The following is a 21,205-nucleotide window of genomic DNA, read 5'->3' as shown; positions in this document are numbered from 1 at the left end:
AATTTGACAAAGCAGTAGTGGGGGAAATATCTGTGAAATATTGATGAATCAGGTTCCCACTACTCTCCCCACCACTGTGTCACTTGGGTCCTTTGATGGAGTCTGGAGCTGGAGGGAGGACAGGCAGGGACAGAGGCAGCCATGCAATGTGGTTGGCCCTGGGGTGGGACACCACTGCCAGAGAGAGTGGACATCCGCAACCCAGCAAGGAGGCACCAAAGTCAGGCCTGCAGCCCCAGCAGCTGGTGGAGACAGGAGTGGAGGGACTGCGACAGCCAAAAGCTAACTAAGGATGACGCATCATGAGTAGCCTGTAAACAAGGCCCTAAACTGCAGACACCAGTGGTGCATCATGAAAAAGATGTGTGTGTGTGTGTGTGTGTGCATGAGAGGAAGTGTGTGAGTGTGTCTGTACAGAATGTGTTTGTTTGTGTGTGTGGATTGTTTTTAACAGCATTAGGTTAGCCCTAGCTTTAAAGTGAAGCTCACACACACAGCAGTAGTTGATCATGTATTCTATCTGCTCATCAAGCCAGTAGTGACACACAACCACAAAACAACACTACAGAACACTGCAATAAAAGTGGGAGAAAGAGAGTTTAAAATGTTCCCATCTAAAATGTGTTTCACCGTGTAGAACAAGGCTTTGAGGGAGAGCTACAAGCTATAATAAGGCTAATCTTATTCAGCAGGAACCAGCTGAAGTCCCAGAAGCCAAGCTGTCCCTGGAGAGATACTCTACAACAGAACTACATCGCTCTCTCTCTGCTCTCACTCTAGCTAGCCCTCCAAAAAACTCCCTGCTGCCTGCATCCACCTCTGGTTCCATTATCAGGTATTTTCTGCTGTAACTTAACTGCCTCAAAATTGTTAATATTCCAGTGATCATTGGGAACCCTGGACCCAGTCAGTAATCGAACTATGGATATTGCAGAACGTGTACGTGTGTGTGTTTGTGTAAGTTTAGGTGTGTGTGTGCGCGCATGAGTGTTTGTGTGTGTGTGTGTGCGTGCACATGTGACAAGGCAAATGTGTTTCCTTCTGGTTCATTGGTGAAATTGTCAGCAAAACACAAACAACTTAGAACACTGGGGGGATGTTTAATCTTTTTCTTTCACTGTCTCTCTTTCTTCAATCTGTTTGGACTGAAAGCGAATGTAGCAATCACGCCTAAGGTCAAATTGTTTTTAATGAATAGTCAAAATGGGAGCCTTCATTTACAAAGTCAAAAGAGCACCTTAAAGATTGGCAGCATCTGCCAAACACTCGGGTGCTCAGGCTAGGGAGAACGGAGCAGAGCTGTGGATTTAGCATTATATTCAGACACAAGCTGCTCCAGCCAACTGTTAGAATGAACATATTCTATATTCATAGTTAGTACTGAGAGGAGAACACCTATTTCATGCACCTTACAAGCAGGGTGATGTGAAGTATGTAATTGTGTAGTACCCAGACAGGGTGCATTTGGAACATTCTTGTAGTTCCCCTTGCTTTAATTCAAGCTATAATAACATTATATTCATTTTATGAGTCACTTATACCTGGCTCATATTGTAGAACAATTCTCTGCAACTTTTTCATAAATAATAGGAGATCTGTTGAAGATGTCTGGAGGCCCACAGATGCTTCCCACTTTTCATTAAGCTCCAGCCAAAAGCCCATCATTTTAGTAAAACACTGAGATTGCTGCCAAACCTCTGCTGGGTTGAAGCAGCAGCTATCTCGACCATCAGCGCAAGCAACAGAAAAACAATATTGATGATTATAGCTTAGTGCCGACATGGCAGCAGGCGGAGTGATTACACCACCGAGGATCAACAATGAGAAGAAAACACACAACCATTAAATTGATGGGAGCAACCGCCACACAAAACTAAGGCTGCGCTACAGACAATCATCATCCCAGCTAAACGAGTTCACAGAACAAGACTAATTTATATAGTAGTGGAACTGGTGGCTGGTGCTGTCAAGACCAATCTGACAAGCCACAGAGGCAGGGCCACAACAAGCCCAATCACTGGCTGATGCCTCCTTTAATTGATTTCACAGACCTTTTTTTTCTCCAATAAATATGAAAACCAGATTAATAATACAAATGAGAGAGGCTGCATCCCATATAGCTGTTCCCCAAATCACCAGCATACCTCATAGTTTATGGATAAGCTTGTTAGTTGGTCGCTTGGTTTGCCTGTGGGTGCAGCCTGCTTTGTGACAGAGTACGGACTCCATACTACAAATTTCTCTCTCCCCGGACTGAGACAAGTTAATGGATTCTATTTGGCAGATGACAAATGGTTCCCCAAAGTGGGTGAAAAACTTCAAGCCTACATTTGACCACTGCTTAACTGAGGCCTTCAGACTCTGGTAGCAGACTCTGGTAACATTAAATATGTTGAGTTAAAACTATGTCAAACTAATCACTTGATCTCGAATGACCTTTCACTTTCTCAAACCTAAAGGAAACACGACACGACGCAACAATGGAAAATCACAGCAGCCTCTACAGCCAGCCTCTACAGCCAGCCTCTACAGCCAGCCTCTACAACTCCCAAACCGGCGCATGTAAGATTATTTGTATTTTTTTGCACACAATGTTTCTGATGGTAGCACTGCTGAGACACAACGAGGAAAACAAATATAAATGTGAGTCATCATGCTCAGTGAACTGGCAACCATGATGGGGGGGGGGGGGGGGGGAAAACAGAGCAAATGAGTTCCCTGTGCACAACTAGAGTGGTTGAACAGTAATGTTGCCCGGAGAGCTTTACAGGAATGTGACACAGGTGTTCAGCTATTCAACACCCGCTGAACCACAAGGCTGCATCAAAATGGTAGCAGTTGGGTTATACAAGGCTAGGGGAGTGTGAGATGATGCTACTGGACTATACTGTAAATAAGGCACGTAGGCATTGTCAGTCCAATACCAGCACAATGCGAACATTCATCCATATTTCAGATTAATTTCATACTCGGGGGCAGCAGAATGCAGTTGACTGTTGAGTGACAATGGGACAACAACTCCCTGAGTGTGAATATGCTGCCAAGTTACCCTTAGGAGGTGATGACTGAGTTACTTAGGCCTAATGATTGACAGTGAATGAGAACAGACCTGTTTCCTCTCCACCTACATCTTCCACTGGCCTCTCCCTGAACTCACACTGCCTTTCCAACCTCTGGCTCAGAGAGACAACACATGAAAAGCCTGGGATAAAAGCCTGGAATAAAAGATGTGTACAAATACAAATACCTAGGTGTCTGGTCAGACTGTAAACTGTCGTTCCAAACTCACATTAAGCATCTCCAATCCAAAATGACATCTAGAATCGGCTTTCTATTTCGCAACAAAGCCTCCTTCACTCATGCCGCCAAACATACCCTCGTAAAACTGACTATCCTACCGATCCTTGACTTTGGCGATGTCATTTACAAAACAGCCTCCAACACTCTACTCAGCAAATTGGATGTAGTCTATCACAGTACCATCAATTTTGTCACCAAATCCCCATATACTACAATATCCAATCAAATCAAATTTTATTGGTCACATACACATGATTAGCAGATGTTAATGTGAGTGTAGCGAAATGCTTGTGCTTCTAGTTCTGACCATGCAGTAATATCTAACAAGTAATCTAACAATTTCACAACAACTACCTTATATCCACAAGTGTAAAGGAATGATTTAGAATATGTACATATAAATGAGTGATGGCCGAACAGCATAGGCAAGATGCAATAGATGGTATAGAGTACAGTATATACATATGAGATGAGTAATGTAGGGTATGTAAACATTATATAAAGTGGCATTGTTTAAAGTGACTAGTGATACATTTATTACATCCAATTTTTAATTATTAAGTGGCTAGAGATTTGAGTCAGTATGTAGGCAGCAGTCACTTAATGTTAGTGATGGCTGTTTAACAGTCTGATGGCCTTGAGATAGAAGCTGTTTTTCAGTCTCTCGGTGTCAGCTTTGATGCACCTGTACTGACCTCGCCTTCTGGATGATAGCGGGGTGAACAGGCAGTGGCTCGGGTGGTTGTTGTCCTTGATGATCTTTYTGGCCTTCCTGTGACATCGGGTGGTGTAGGTGTCCTGGAGGGCAGGTAGTTTGCCCCCGGTGATGCATTGTGCAGACCTCACTACCCTCTGGAGAGCCTTACGGTTGTGGGCAGAGCAGTTGCCGTACCAGGCGGTGATACAGCCCGACAGGATGCTCTCGATTGTGCATCTGTAGAAGTTTGAGAGTGTTTTAGGTGACAAGCCACATTTCTTCACCACACTGTCTGTGTGGGTGGACCATTTCAGTTTGTCCATGATGTGTACGCCGAGGAACTTAAAACTTTCTACCTTCTCCACTACTGTCCTGTCGATGTGGATAGGGGGGTGCTCCCTCTGCTGTTTCCTGAAGTCAACGATCATCTCCTTTGTTTTGTTGACGTTTAGTGTGAGGTTGTTTTCCTGACACCACACTCCGAGGTCCCTCACCTCCTCCCTGTAGACCGTCTCATTGTTGTTGGTAATCCAGCCTACCACTGTAGTGTCGTCTGCAAACTTGATGAATGAGTTGGAGGCGTGCTTGGCCACGCAGTCATGGGTGAACAGGGAGTACAGGAGAGGGCTGAGAACGCACCCTTGTGGGGCCCCAGTGTTGAGGATCAGCGGGGTGGAGATGTTGTTTCCTACCCTCACCACCTGGGGGCGTCCCGTCAGAAAGTCCAGGACCCAGTTGCACAGGGCGGGGTCGAGACCCAGGGTCTTGCGCTTAATGATGAGTTTGGAGGGTACTATGGTGTTAAATGCTGAGCTGTAGTCAATGAACAGCATTCTTACATAGCTATTACTCTTGTCCAGATGGGTTAGGGCAGTGTGCAGTATGATTGCGATTGAGTCATCTGTGGACCTATTAGGGCGGTAAGCAAATTGGAGTGGGTCTAGAGTGTCAGGTAGGGTGGAGGTGATATGATCCTTGACTAGTCTCTCAAAGCACTTCATGATGACGGAAGTGAGTGCTACGGGGCAATAGTCATTTAGCTCAGTTACCTTAGCTTTCTTGGGAACAGGAACAATGGTGGCTCTCTTGAAGCATGTGGGAACAGCAGACTGGGATAGGGATTAATTGAATATGTCCGTAAATGCTCTGAGGACGCGGCTAGGGATGCCGGCTGGGCCGGCAGCCTTGCGAGGGTTAACACGTTTAAAATATTTCTCACGTTGGCTGCGGTGAAGGAGAGCCCGCAGGTTTTGGTAGCACGCCTTGTCGGTGGCACTGTATTGTCCTCAAAGCGAGCAAAGAGGCTGTTTAGTTTGTCTGTGAGCAAGACAGCAGGGGTCCGCGACGGGGCTGGTTTTCTTTTTGTAGTCCGTGATTGACTGTAGACCCTGCCACATACCTCTCGTGTCTGAGCCGTTGAATTGCGACTCTACTTTGTCTCTATACTGACGCTTAGCTTGTTTGATTGCCTTGCGGAGGGAATAGCTACACTGTTTGAATTCGGTCATGTTGCCGGTCGCTTTCAGTTTTGCGCAAATGCTGCCATCAATACACGGTTTCTGGTTGGGGAAGGTGTTAATAGTCGCCATGGGTACAACATCATTGATGCAGTTGCTAATAAACTCACTAACCGAATCAGCATATACATCAATGTTGTTGTTCGACGCTATCCGGAACATATCCCAGTCCACGTGATCGAAGCAATCTTGAAGCGTGGAATCAGATTTAGGGAGCCTTGTTTTCAGATTAGCCTTGTTAAAATCCCCAGCTACAATAAATGCAGACTCGGGATATGTGGTTTTCAGTTTACATAGAGTCCAATGAAGTTATTTCAGGGCCGTCGAGGTGTTTGCTTGGGGGGGATATACACGACTGTGATAATAATCAAAGAGAATTCTCTTGGTAGATAATGCAGTCAGCATTTGATTGTAAGGAATTCTAAGTCAGGTGAACAAAAGGACTTGAGTTCCTGTATGTTGTTATGATCACACCACGACTCATTAATCATAAAGGCATACAACCCCGCCCTTCTTCTTAACAGAGAGATGTTTGTTTCTGTCAGCGCCATGCGTGAAGAAACCAGGTGGCTGTACCGACTCTGATAACGTATCCCGAGTGAGCCATGTTTCCGTGAAACAGAGAATGTTACAATCTCTGATGTCTCTCTGGAAGGCAACCCTTGCTCGGATTTCGTCTACCTTGTTGTCAAGAGACTGGACATTGGCAAGTAGTATACTCGGGAGCGGTGGGTGATGTGCCTGTCTACAGAGCCTGACCAGAAGACCGTTCTGTCTGCCCCTTCGGCGGCGCCGTTGTTTTGGGTCGCCTGCTGGGATCCGATCCATTGTCCTGGGTGGTGGACCAAACAGAGGATCCGCTTCGGGAAAGTCGTATTCCTGGTCAGGGCCATCCAACGTGAGCATACTGCAACCTGTATGCTCTCGTTGGCTGGCCCTCACTACATATCCGTCGTCAAACCCACTGGCTCCAGGTCATCTAGAATTCTTTGCTAGGTAAAGCCCCGCCTTATCTCACCTCACTGTTCACTATAGCAACACCCACCCGCAGCACGCGCTCCAGCAGGTATACTGCACTGGTCATCCCCAAAGCCAACACTTCCTTTGGCCGCCTTTCTTTCCAGTTCTCTGCTGCCAATGACTGGAACGAATTGCAAACATCTCTGAAGCTGGGGTCTTATCTCCCTCTCTAACTTTAAGCATCAGCTGTCAGATCAGCTTACCAATCACTGTACCTGTACACAGCCAATCTGTAAATACACCCCACACCCGACTACCTCACCCCCATATTATTACTTACCCTCTTGCTCTTTTGCACCCCAGTATCTCTACTTGCACATCATCATCTGCACATCTTTCACTCCAGTATTAATGTTAAATTGTAATTATTTTCACCTCTAGGGCCTATTTATTGCCTACCACCCTACTATTCTACATTATGTGCAACTCTGTGTTGTTGTTGTCGCACTGCTTTGCTTTATCTTGGCCAGATCGCAGTTGTAAATGAGAACTTGTTCTCAACTGGCCTACCTGGTTAAATAAAGGTGAAATGTAAAAAAATAAAAAATAAATGTGTCATAATGGCACCCGGGGTTGGTTGGTAATACACTGTCTGATTCGGTAGGAGAGCAACACATAGGCACTTTAATTCAGCGTGGCATATAAGCAATGTTCCCTGCAATTTACTATAGGTCTGCTGAGCACAAACTTCAAGGTTGTAAAGATTCTGTGCAACTTCCAGCACGCGTTTACTGTGAACACTGAGGCTGTACCCGCTTAAAGTTACAGTTTCAGACAGTGGTCAAGTAGGCTACTGTGGCTATTTGATCATAATGTAGGCCTAACAGTGGCCTACCATCAAAAACATTGGAGAAAACGCATCCCATAACATTTTAACATGGAAATAGCTGTTCTATCATTCAGCCTACAGTAGTAGTCCAGGTGTGAAATCTGTTTACCTGACTCGCTTTTCAAAGATATCTAGAAATGTAGACGTTTTGTGCTCTTGTAGGAAGCAACCACTCCCATTTTGCTGACTGCAAATTATGTTTAACTGGGCTAATAACTCACCAACTAGTAAAGGATATGAACAAATGTGCACACGTGGCTACACGCAGCTCTTGCTTTGATCTCAAAACAAGCCCATTACGAGCTCTCGCTTTGATCTCAAAACAAGCCCATACGCAGCTCTCGCTTTGATCTCAAAACAAGCCCATACGCAGCTCTCGCTTTGATCTCAAAACAAGCGTATCTACTCACGACCACTCATGCTGTAAACAGTCCAGTTCAAAGTGAATGGCACAGATCCATATATGGCAATGGTCTATTTACATTTACTGTTGGCCTACTGAAGCTGACTGGTTATGGCGCACCAGTATGTGTAGAGTATGGGCTGAGTCATGCGTGTTAATGCAATAGAATCCTACTCCGATGCGTTCTGCTTACAACACACACTCGTTTTGTTATGTTGCATTGAAAGTTGCTAATATTGCGTTGATTCAATTACAATTCCCACAGTAAAGGGAAACGTTGATGGTGTTAATTATGGGGGAAAACTTCCAATATCGTGCTTCTCTGGGCGGGCTGATATATTTATTCTGTGGGGCAGTCCCGGGGAGCTGCGAGCCAGCGCATGCATGCAGCTTAGAGAGAGCATTGCACAAAGATCCATTAGAGAGTGGTTACAGATAAACTGTCTGCTTTGGAATGAGATGGGCTCATGCATCATATGATACACACTGGAATTTTAGTGCTCAGGTGCAATTGACGATAGAGCACAACGTAAACGTAGAGGAGATGATTCTGGTGGAAACATATCATCAAAATAAATGGTGGCTTATGATAAAACTGTCAATGAACATAGACAAACGCATATAAAAACTACCTGGATGAGATGTAACCATATTCATCTATATAAATCTAAACCGAGGATGAGTGTGAATATCTGAGGTTCATTCTAAGCTCTGATACATCAGACAGTTCAAGTGCACTGCAGGGTTTATAGAGGTACCTTAAGCAGAGAGACAGTACATAACCCGGCCAAAGTGGCCAGGCATATAACCAAGCAGCCAGGCCAGCCACAGCCAGACTGAATCATTTCATCTCTGTTGACACTTCTCCTAATTGAGCTGGATGCCTAATTAAGGAATGGAGACACTGGATGAATTAAACAAATTGTTCAGATTTTGCTGCAGAGCCAGGGACAGCCTGGTGGGAGAGTCAGCCAGGGGAGCAGAACTCCACTGAGGCCAGAGAGCAGAGATCCCCTGCTCCACTGAAAGAGAAATCACAGCCGCAGTCGCCAAATAAAAACAGACGCTGCTGATAGAGACAGAACTACTCTGCGGGAACTCACATAGCATTTCCCCCAATTMACCTTGTAACACCCCTGCCATCGTCTCCCTTTCACCACTGTTTCTTTGTGTTTCGTTACGTCTTTTGTCATTGTTCCACTCTCTATCCTATCCACTGTTCTTCTATTTTCCACACTGTCTTGGTCTCATATGAGCAGCACAGCGGGTACAGAGAAGATAAATGTGAGTTAGAAAGAGAGAGTAAAGTTCACACCTCTGTTCATCCAACCAATCAGGGCGATTGTATGTGCTGCAGGATACCACCTGCCTTCACTAACCTTTAGTTAGTGCGCGCCATCTTCCGTCTTGAGAAGAAGCAAAGTTTTGTGCTGCTGACAGACTTTTGACATGCTGTTCCTTACTGATGTGTATAAAACATTTTCAAATGGAAACAGCTGTGTCTGTGTGGTGGTGACCATCCAGAGTAGTGATGGGTCTCAACATCATGTTCTAACCAGACAGCACTATAGTGGGCAGAACCAAACCAATCAGCATTTCGCTACACCCGCAATAACATCTGCTAAATATGTGAATGTGACCAATAAAATGTTATTTGATTTTAAGTATATAGCGGGTGAGGGCATTCCGACCACTCAGACCAGCTCCAGCTTGAAGTTTTTACATGGTCTTTCGTATCGCCAGATTCTGGCCTGCTATAGTTGAGATATTGAGGTGCACCGAAAATAATCTGTGCGTCTTGCCAAGAGATGACTGTCACAACCCACCTCACGAAGTCATCATGAACCTGAGGAAGAGGAGCTGCGAGGCCCTACACACCTCTCTCATCTAAGAGATTACCAGCCCTGCTACAGGCCCGTCTGTGGTCATGGAGTGACCACATGTCATGGAGTGACCACACCCTCTCCAGTAGGGAGTTGCAGAGAAAATATGAGGACCTGCGTCATGAGCAGGAAGAGCTCAGGAGGGCGTACTCCAGGCCCTCCCGGCCTGAGTCACCGGCGCTACTCTCCTGACCAAGCTAGAGCCATCCTCACTGTTGCGCCACCACAGCCGATACTTCCCTAGCTGGCCTGGCTACTCCCTTGAGAGACACTACCCCTGAGAGACCCCGCTAGTCACCAGACTGGGGTGAAGATTCACCTTCCAACAGGACAACAACCCTAAGCACACAGCAAGGACAATGAAGGAGTGGCTTCGGGACAAGTCTCTGAATGTCCTTGCGTGGCCCAGCCAGAGCGCAGACTTTTGTTTTCAAATATACATTTGCAAAAAATTCGAAAAAACTGTTTTCGCTTTGTCATTATGGGATAGTGTGTGTAGTTTGATGAGGATTTTTTTTTGTTTCATCAATTTTAGAATAAGGCTGGAACGTAACAAAATGTTGAAAAAGTCAAGGAATCTGAATACTTTCCAAAAGCACTGTAATGGGTGTGGGCATATCCAACTGACCGACCAGACCAGCTCCAGCTAGCCGTTTTTACACAAACTCACCCAGAGTGCACAGAGAACCAAGGAGTAAATACCTTCAACATCCTCGTTAAAGACTAAGGCCGAGATTTAATCTGACACAGGTTAACAACCTGCGCAGTGAGACACTTTTAAAGCAATTTCATCTACGTTCAATCCTGTGCGGGGAACGGGCTGGGATCAGCAAATTAATTTAACCAGGTGGCGAAGACCAATCATTCCAAAAGCCTGGGTGCTTTAAAATCAAAGTTTGAAGGCACAGAGTCACATTTTTTATATCATTCCCCTGCCTTTAAAGTTTGCTAATTTGTTTACTGTAATGTTATCAGCTCGAGCAATCGTTCATGCCAGGGGTACAAATAAACCACTTAAAGCACTTAGCTAGCAAATGGATGAATAAATTGTTTCTCTGTCTGTTACCGCTCACCCTTGATATCTTCTGTTTTAGAATATCTTTACAAAGTACTTACGTCTGCCTCCCACCTGAGCCCATTAAGAATTACCAGCCAACCACTTTTCCAATAATTACCAAACACAACTGAACAGTATTCTCTTCATAACGGCTTTCAAATGTCACGCAATTGAATACATGTCTACCAAGAGATGAGCCATGTAAAATGTTGACTGAGTTTCAAGTAGCTTTTATTACTTTATACACGTATCGCAGCACTAGAAAAGTACCAGTGAGAGTCGGTCGGCCGATACCCCAGGGGAGGGTAAAAAATACATCTCTGTTGAATAATGGAGAAGTACCTGACATCCATCTGTTTTGTGATAAAACCGGGGAATTGAGCAAGAAAACAAAGCACGGCTGCATGGCTAAATGCTTTGCTTGGTCCAGGGTTAATTCACAGACTTAGGTTTGTTATACTTAAAAAACAATGTCCTCTCACTAAAATCAGATAAGAGAGACGGAAATATTGTGAGAGAAAGAGAGAGACAGGGTGTTGAAGAGGGTAGAGCTGCACCCCGGGGACTAAATCAAGGAGCTGAACAGGCAGGTGCCATTCATTGAGAAAACCACACCAAAGGCACCCGCCAACCCCTCTTTACGGTACTGCTACTCTCTGTTCATCATATATGCACAGTCACTAACCATATCTACATGTACATACTACCTCAATCAGCCTGACTAACCGGTGTCTGTATGTAGCCTCGCTACTTTTATAGCCTCGCTACTGTTTTTCACTGTCTTTTTACGGTTGTTTTTATTTCTTTACTTACCTATTGTTCACCTAATACTTTTTTGCACTATTGGTTATAGCCTGTAAGTAAGCATTTCACTGTAAGGTCTACACCTGTTGTATTCGGCGCACGTGACAAATAAACTTTGATTTGATCCTGGTAAGCAAAACAAACCTTTCAAACAGCCTTGACAAGCCTTTTGTTAAGTAGAATCGGCTTGGTTTATGATAAGCGGACTACTTAAACCGCCTCCTTTTCCCCCAGTAACCCCGGAGCGTACACATGAGTCAAGGGCAGGCAGGCCTTTTGATATCTGGACAGCATGAGAGGCACTTTATGCACATACAATTGATGATCTCTGATCTCAAGCATGAAAGCCTAAGAGCCACGGCCTTCCAATGCTTTAGAGCCTTTTAAAAAGCAACCTGGAGAGAATTTCAGTGAATGAAAGGCAATATTGACTTAAGATCCATCACATCCCCAGAGGGTATATAATTATTTCAAGCAAAATGGTATTAAACGCACACTGCTCAGAGAGAGGGAAAAGGGAAGCAGAGGACAATAATACCTCAGGCAGGCTGATTCCCTCTTTCTTCATGAAGTAATGCTTCTTGAACTCATAATAGGTGTTGTACTGGTTCCAGGACTGCAGAAAGTCAAACCTGTGTTGGAGATGGAAACACACATAAGATCTACAGCCATTATATTAAACAAATAGTACATTGTGAGCCGTTCATCTTTATTCAGTAAGGAGAAGAGCAGTGTCTGTTTCTGCTCACCTCGGGTCATTCTTGACGCGGACGCTGGTCTCAAACTTGACACCGTTCCTGGCTACGTACTCAGCCAGCTTGTCAATAACCGGTTGGATGTCAGGGGGAGGGGGAATGATGGCCGGCGCTGCCACAGCAACTTGAGCAGGGGGCCGCGAACTGATTTAAGAGAGAAAGATAAGCAGAGACGGAGAGAGAGAGAGAGAGAGAGAGAGAGAGAGAGAGAGAGAGAGAGAGAGAGAGAGAGAGAGAGAGAGGCAAGAGAAAGAAACTTGCTTAGCAATGCATCACATTATGTGGGGGAAAAATAGGTAGTATAAGGATCGAGAAAAAAATATATCCACTTCTCTCCAATAACTGTCCACACCACACACCTGTTCTCTGGTATGACAGCAGCAGGTACAACAGGAGCAGGAGGAGTTGAGAGAAAGACTGGGACCTGGCTGGGAACTGTAGTTGGCGGTGGGATAATGGGAAATGTAGTCGGAGGTGCCGTGTAGATGAACCGTGTGGTTGGCTCAGGAGGTGGAGGGGGCGTGGTCCCTGGAGGGGGCGGGGCTCCAGAGTAAGAGGGCGCGGCCAGCATGCTACCAGAGGGTAGGGAGCTGTAGTAAGCGTTGGCATCTATCCCTGGGGGAGGCGGAGCCAGGCAGTAGGTCCCATCAGGTAGCATGCAGTACCCATAATACATTGCTGCCATGTTAGCTGTGGAGAGGTCAGAGAGAGAGGTGATGATCAATTAACATCTCAAAATAGCTCACGGCTCAAAAAGGAATTCATGCCAATACTTTAATTGCATGTATTTTTGCCTGTCTCCCCTGTTAACAAGCAGACGTAAGTCAGCACTGGATGGGACAGGCCTGCTTAGAGTGTGTGCGTGTGCTGCAGTGCTGAGCGGGGTAACATATATATATACATTTAAGTCTGACCTCATTTCTAATAAAATCTTAGCCTCGCTCACAGAGGACTGCTCGCTCAACTCCACGTTGATAGAAATTAAAATGTTTAATAATCTATTCCTGATTGCTGTCCAATTAATGAAATGTACTTTGTCAGTTGAGGATGGGGAAACAAGGGGAACATTCTTTTCTTCTGGCCCAACAAGAATAATTAGGATCAGCTTGTTGGAAATCATAATGTGTTTAAAAGCAGAAATCAAAAACAATTTGCAAAGACTCATTTCCAAAGCCTATCATTACAATCCCACTACCCATTTCAGACTCAATCAAGCATATCAGCAGCTCAGAGAAAGTCATTTACAGCAGGAATAAGAAATCATACTGGCATACCGACTGGGATCAACACAGGTTATGAATAAAACAACTGACAGATTCACTCATAAGTGTTCAGATTATATTTTCAAAGGGGAAGAAAGAAACAAGAAAATAGGCTATATAAAAGGTTGACTGACTCAAACTTAATTATTCTGCTGATCTCATCATTTGCTACATACTTCAGTCTGAGACAGCCATCATTGAAGTCAGGGAGGTACTCAGATCCAGACTCAGTGCGGAGAAGAAACTAACATCCGTGGGAAAGGAGTATGGGGAGCCAGGGAAATATAAAGGTGTGGTACGTCACCGTGCTAAGGGTTCCCTGGTGCAAGTCAAAGGGTTCCTGGTGCAAGTCAAAGGGTTCCCTGGTGCAAGTCAAAGGGTTCCTGGTGCAAGTCAAAGGGTTCCCTGGTGCAAGTCAAAGGGTTCCCTGGTGCAAGTCAAAGGGTTCCTGGTGCAGTCAAAGGGTTCCGGTGCAGGTCAAAGGGTTCCCGGTGCAGGTCAAAGGTTCCCGGTGCAGGTCAAGGGTTCCCTTGGTGCAGTCAAAGGGTTCCCGTGCAGTCAAAGGGTTCCGGTGCAGGTCAAAGGTTCCCTGGTGCAAGTCAAAGGGTCCTGTGTGCAAGTCAAAGGGTTCCTGGTGCAAGTCAAATCGTTCCTGTGCAAGTCAAAGGGTTCCTGGTGCAAGTCAAAGGGTTCCTGGTGCAAGTCAAAGGGTTCCTGGTGCAAGTCAAAGGGTTCCTGGTGCAAGTCAAAGGGTTCCCTGGTGCAAGTCAAAGGGTTCCCTGGTGCAAGTCAAAGGGTTCCCTGGTGCAAGTCAAAGGGTTCCCTGGTGCAAGTCAAAGTTTGGCTCATACTGTTACTGTGGGTAGGTAATTGGGAAATGCCAATTGTGTAAGTGTCAAACTGACTGTGTTTGCAATGACAATTAGCTATTTTTAGGTGTAATAATTGATCCTAGGAGGTTCTAACCAGGTTTGTTCTGACAACCTTGAGCCGGCAAATTTGCACTCACATCAGCTATCAGACTGTATTAACAAATTCTGTAAACTCACTGCCAATGGCAACAGCAGCAAGAGGGGGGGAGGGGTGTTTGTCATGATTTGTGGCTGTGGTGATCAGTGCGAGGTCGCTCAAAATGGCACCTTCATCTAAAATGGTCCCCTCACTAAGACTTATTTCTTGACTGCTCAGAATCACAACCATAACGAGATCGACTGTAACTGTATTAAGTTGAGTTTTCACATTCTGTTTGATACTGCTAGCCATCAGAATAATAAATCACCTTATATTTTGGGAAAAAAAGCTAATTCAGCACCATCCATTAAATTAGATGGCTCATTCATCACAAAAACCTTTGATATTGCCAACTACTTTAATGAGTTTTCATTGGCAAGATTCGCAAACTTAGGCATGACATGGCAAGAAGAAAACTCTGAACCTTTATATCCATGCATAACTGACCAAATTATGAAAGACAAGCATTGTAATTTTTTATTCACCAAATTGAGTGTGGAAGAGGTGAAAAAAATATTGTTGACTGTCAACAATGACAAACCACATGGTAATGACAACTTGGAGGGAAAATGACTGATGGTGGTGGCGGACTATATCCCTTCAATCTAAGCCTACAGGAAATTGGGCGCTCCCAGACCTGGAGAGAAAAAAAAAGTAATTCCGCTACCCAAGAATAGCAAAGCACCCTTTACTGGTTCAAACAGCCGGCCAATCAGCCTATTACCGACCCTTTCTAAACTTTTGTACAAAATTGTGTTTGACCAGAAACAATGCTATTTCACAGTAAACAAATTAACAACTAACTTTCAGCATGCTTATAAGGAAGGGCACTGACAAATGTTTGGCTGAAAGAAATTAATAATAAGATGATTGTGGGAGCTGTTTTATTAGACTAAAAAGTGCAGCTTGACATTATCGATCATAGTTTACTGCTAAAAAACATGTGTTATGGCTTTACACCCTGTGCCAAATTGTGGATCGAAAGTTACCTGTCTAACGGAACACAGAGGGTGTTCTTTAATGGTGGGGTTCCCAAACTCGGTCTTGGGTTTCCCCTGGGTGCACGTTTTGTTTTTTTCCCTAGCACTACACAGCTGATTCAAATAACCAACTCATCATCAAGCTTGAATAACGCACAGTACTTCATAGAGCCATGACTACATGGAACTCTTCCACATCAAGTACCTCAAGCAGTAAAATCAGATTAAAACCGATAAAACAATACCTCACGGCACTGTGGAGACATGGACGCATACGCACACACACAAACAATCACACATTGTAATATTGTATTATTGTAGTATTGTACATTTTATATTGTCTTTGTTTTAATAATAATAATAATAATAATAATAATGTAATAATGTCTTGTATGATGTATTGTTTTATTTATGATGTAGGTTGTTGTGACGTAATAGGTTTATTCCGGTTTGGACCCCAGGAAGCTTTGGCAGCAGCTAATGGGGATCCTAATAAATACTAACTACTAAAAGCAAAATTGTGGGAGTTGGAGGATGAGGGCTTCCGGTTCAGCATACAGCTTTGTGTCTGTGCGAGTGTGTCTGAGCCTGCTGATCTGTGCATTATATACTCTACAGGGTCTTCTACTGTGGAAGTGGTTTCCCTCCCTGATGGAGCGTACAGGATGGAGAGAGACAGAAAAAGGGAAGCAGAAAGGATGGCGGGAAGGAGGGAGGAAGAGGAAGCAATGAAGAGGGGGAAAGAGAGGCTTGTCTTGTCAAAAGGGAAAACTGGATGATATTAACTCATTAGTCACCGCTCTGGTCGACTGTTATGAAGACCATCCAATATGCACAAGGCTTGAAACCTGTAGGAGAGCCATCATTCACATGGTTTATATTTATTTGCTCCATCCCTCTTGATGCCGAGTCAATGGTTAGGATTCATTGAAAGATGCTAATCTTTTCTATTGTTATATACAAGAATGAGATGAAAATACAAAACATAGGAAAGGAAGGAAAGAGAGAGAGAGAGAGACAAAGACAGAGAGAGACAAAGACAGAGAAGGAGGACTGAAGAGGGCCATGTCCATGCTGCTCAGTTACAGTTGAAGTCAGAAGTTTACATACACCTTAGCCAAATACATTTAAACTCAGTTTTTCACAATTCCTGACATTTAATCTTGGTAAAAATGTCCTGTCTCAGGTCAGTTAGGATCACCACTTTATTTTAAGAATGTGAAATGTCAGAATAATAATAGAGAATGATTTATTTCAGCTTTTATTTCTTTCATCACATTCCCAGTGGGTCAGAAGTTTACATACACTCAATTAGTATTTGGTAGCATTGCTTTTAAATTGTTTAACTTGGGTCAAACGTTTCAGGTAGCTTTCCACAAGCATCCCACAATAATTTGGGTGAATTTTGGCCCATTCCTCCTGACAGAGCTAGTGTAACTGAGTCAGGTTTGTAGGCCTCCTTGCTCGCACACGCTTTTTCAATTCTGCCCACAAATTTTCTATAGGATTGAGTTCAGGGCTTTGTGTTGGCCACTCCATTATCTTGACTTTGTTGTCCTTAAGCCATTTTGCCACAACTTGGGGCTATGCTTGGAGTCATTGTCCATTTCTAAGACCCATTTGCGACCAAGCTTTAACTTCCTGACTGATGTTTGAAAATGTTGCTTCAATATATCCACATAATTTTCCTACCTCATGATGCCATCTATTTTGTGAAGTGCACCAGTCCCTCAAGCAGCAAAGCAACCCCACAAGATGATGCTGCCACCCCCGTGCTTCATGGTTGGGATGGTGTTTTTCGGCTTGCAAGCCTCCCCCCTTTTCCTCCAAACATAACAATGGTCTTAATGGACATTATGGCCTATTTTTGTTTCATCAGACCAGAGGACATTTCTCCAAAAAGTACGATCTTTGTCCCCATGAGCAGTTGCAAACCGTAGTCTGGCTTTTTTATGGCGGTTTTGGAGCAGTGGCTTCTTCCTTGCTGAGCGACCTTTCAGGTTATGTCGATATAGGACCCTTTGTACCCGTTTCCGCCAGCATCTTCACAAGGTCCTTTGCTGTTGTTCTGGGATAGATTTGCACTTTTCACACCAAAGTACGTTCATCTCTAGTAGACAGAACGCGTCTCCTTCCTGAGCGGTATAACGACAGCGTGTTCCCATGGTGTTTATACTTGCGTACTATTGTTTGTACAGATGAACGTGGTACCTTCAGGCGTTTGGAAATTGCTCCCAAGGATGAACCAGACTTGTGGAGATCTACAATTTTTTTGATGAGGTATTGGCTTATTTCTTTTGATTTCCCCATGATGTCAAGCAAAGAGGCACTGAGTTTGAAGGTAGGCCTTGAAATACATCCACAGGTACACCTCCAATTGACTGAAATTATGTCAATTAGCCTATCAGAAGCTTCTAAAGCCATGACATAATTTTCAGGAATTTTCCGAGCTGTTCCACAAGTCAACTTAGTGTATGTAAACTTCTGACCCACTGGAATGGTGATACAGTGAATTATAAGTGAAATGATCTGTCTGTAAACAATTGTTTGAAAATTACTTGTGTCATGCACAAAGTAGATGTCCTAACCAACTTGCAAAAACTACAGATTGTTAACAAGAAATTTGTGGAGTGGTTGAAAAACAAGTTTTAATGACTCCAACCTAAGTGTATGTAAACTTCCGACTTCAACTGTAGGTGGTGGAGTGTTATTTGACAGCAGGATTAAGCAGCGGAGCTGCTGTTCTGAAAGCACAGTTACAGCACATCCATCCATCATCCTCCACTGGCCTCTCTCTGACCCCTAACCTTAACACCACACAGAGCCAAGAGAGCTCCTCAGGATCAGCCTTACAGCCGTGTGTTTCTGACTCAAAAGTATTTTCTCTCCAAACCATATACTTTAGCAGACAAAGTGCTGCTCCTTCCCCAGCCACTCCAAATGGTAATCATTTTCATGGGCAGCCTCTTGAGCACAGTGCCACGAGTAGTGTTGAGGTTCAAGAACAGTCTCCAATCAATACCCATCAGGACAGTTTGTGTCTGGTGAGATGCTTGCAGCACTGAACCTGGGATTGCAATCCAAACCAGACAGGGAGCGATAGAATAGAATAACTTGAAATTCCATCTCTGTGCTGCTCTCTTGGGGAAAACTAAAAGTGGGAATGAAAAAGTGTGCAAAACAGAAAGTCGGCCTGCGAACAAGGGAACATCTGCTGATTAATAAAATAGCCCACTTACTGAATGCATAACGATTCATAACCTGCAGGGTAACAGCTTGTTGATCAGGGAAAACGTTCACTGGTAGCAATTGTTTAAAGTGGGGTGGGTGAAACTGACAAACTGCTTCAGAGTGTTGGTGAGTCATTGTGGATGGATACAGTACAGTGTATTGTGAGATGCTTGTCTGTGGACTGTTACAACTTGGCTGCATTGCTTCATCGGGCCTCTGAGGTCAAAACAGATAGGGACGCATGTCACCCAACAGGAATGTCACTGAATTGGAAAGCTGCCGTTTTATGGGCTCCTGACCAGTTGTGCTATTTTGTGTGTTTTTCTGTGCTGGTCGTAACTTTTTTTGGCCATAATGTTTCCGCCATTGTTTCTTTTGACTGAAAGAAGCTTCTGGCCATCAGAACAGCAATCACTAACCTCGATTTGGATGAATATTTCTACTTCAACGAGTCGGCGGTGCAGGACATACTGCTCACCCCAGACCAGGCCCTAGTCACCCAGACTCGGGGAAGAAAGATGCGGCGTAAGCGAGGCCAAAGCGCGGGCACCCTGATGAAACTACGTTGACAAGTGAATAAACCTCCTCTACCCTCCATTCTACAATCACTGGAGAACAAACTGGAAGAGCTCCGTTCAAGACTATCCTATCAGCGGGACCTGAAGAACTGTAATATCCTGTGTTTCTTGGAGTCGTGGCTGAACAAGGACATGGATAATTTACATCTAGCTGGTTTTCTATGCATCGGCAGGACAGAAAGCTTGGGTAAGCTCAAGGGGAGAGGTGTGTGTCTCTTTGTCAACAACAGCTGGTGCGCAATCTTTATTATTAAGGACGTGTCGAGGTTCTGCTCGCCTGAGTTAGAATACCTTATGGTACGCTGTAGACCATACTATTTACAAAGAGTTTTTATCAATATTTTTCCTACAGTAGCTTTCTATTTACCACCACAAACCGATGCTGGCGCTAAGACCGCACTCAATGAGCTATTTAGGGCCATAGGCAAACAAGAAATTACTCATCTTAGCTAATTTCCATGTCACCTGTGCAACTAGAGAACTTTTTTTTATAAAACACCCTAGATCGACTTTAGACCACGCATAGAAATGGATACAAAGCTTTCCCTCGTGGATGCTAAGCTACAGGACTGTTTTGCTAACACAGACTGGAATATGTTACTGGGATTTCCAGTATTACCGGCAAAGCACATAAGCGTGCACTAAAAACATGGTGACTACACCATAGTGCCCTCCAAGCTCATCACTAACCTAAGGACCCTGGGACTGAACATCTCCCTCTGCAACTGGACCCTGGACTTCTTGACGGGCCGCCCCACGTGGTGACGGTAGGCAACAACACATACGACACACTGACCTTCAACACGGGGACCCCTCAGGGGTGCGTGTTTAGACCCCTCCTGTAATCCCTGTTCCACATCACTAAGGATCTATCATGGTCCACAGACAACACAGTTGTGAAGAGGACACAACACCTTTTCCCCCTTAGGAGGCTGAAAAGATTTGGTACAAAAAGTTCTACTGCTGCACCATTGAGATCATCTTGAATGGCTGCATCACCGCTTGGTATGGCAACTGCTTGGCATCCGATCGCAAGGCGCTACAGAGAGTAGCGCATACAGCCCAGTACATCACTGGGGCCAAGCTCCCTGCCAACCAGGAACTCCATATCAGGCAGTGTCAGAGGAAGCCCCCAAAATGTTTTAAATACTCCAGCCACCCAAGTCATAAACCCTTCTCTGGTACTCAATGTATAGAGCCAAGTTATCGTTACTCATTGTGTATTTATTATTATGTGTTATTACTTTTCTATTATTTCTTTCTCTCTGCATTGTTGGGAAGGTAAGATTTTCACTGCTAGTCTACACCTGTTGTTTACGAAGTATGTGACCAATGCAATTAGATTTGATTTAAGAAAGAAAAGCCCAGTCTTCATAGTGCATTCTTGACAGCTTCTCGAAATTTCTAGGAAATGTTGTCAAATCATCTAATATGCCTCATGATGACTGTATTAGAATGTAGAATGTTCCAATATTGCAACAGAGAATCCATAGACCAGCAGAATGGAAGGGAATAAGTGATCGTGTCAGGTCAAACAGATGACACCACAAAACACTCAAGGTTAATGGAACTATGCCCAACCTACCTTCAAGCGCTACCAAAGTTAAATCAACATAAAAGGAGCTCCAAAGCTGAGCTCTTATGGAGTCTGGGTAGTTGAGAACAGCCCAAAACTGTTACAGTCTTAACTCCTCTTGCCTAATTCTCATTCAATACCTGCCTCATTGGCAGATACTGGAGTATCACATTGAGCAGTCTATTCCTTTGGTGCCTTTGATCATCTGCAGTCTGAGTTTTACAGAGATTCTCCAAGAGAACTGGCGCCATACACAGAAATCAAAGTCGGATCTATGGGAGCAAAATCTTTCAAAAATGATT

The 21,205-nt window shown here is 44.3% G+C and overlaps 1 protein-coding gene across 4 annotated transcripts in view; it reads right to left on the bottom strand.

Annotated features, from left to right (window-relative positions):
- Positions 1 to 21,205, bottom strand: part of LOC111961678 (splicing factor, suppressor of white-apricot homolog) — a 135,106-nt gene that overhangs the window by 76,332 nt on the left and 37,569 nt on the right. For all 4 annotated transcript variants that reach the window (XM_023984120.1, XM_023984122.1, XM_023984121.1 and 1 more), the window contains 3 exons: positions 12,625 to 12,955; positions 12,260 to 12,409; positions 12,049 to 12,142 (listed from right to left, as the gene is read on the bottom strand). In XM_023984120.1, coding sequence (XP_023839888.1) covers positions 12,049 to 12,142; positions 12,260 to 12,409; positions 12,625 to 12,955 — 575 coding nt within the window. The remainder of the gene's footprint in view (positions 1 to 12,048; positions 12,143 to 12,259; positions 12,410 to 12,624; positions 12,956 to 21,205) is intronic.

The sequence above is a fragment of the Salvelinus sp. IW2-2015 genome, linkage group LG4q.1:29, assembly GCF_002910315.2.
Source record: "Salvelinus sp. IW2-2015 linkage group LG4q.1:29, ASM291031v2, whole genome shotgun sequence".
Taxonomy (NCBI): domain Eukaryota; kingdom Metazoa; phylum Chordata; class Actinopteri; order Salmoniformes; family Salmonidae; genus Salvelinus; species Salvelinus sp. IW2-2015.
Note: the sequence above shows the minus strand (reverse complement) of the source record. Positions and strands in the feature narration are given on the sequence as shown.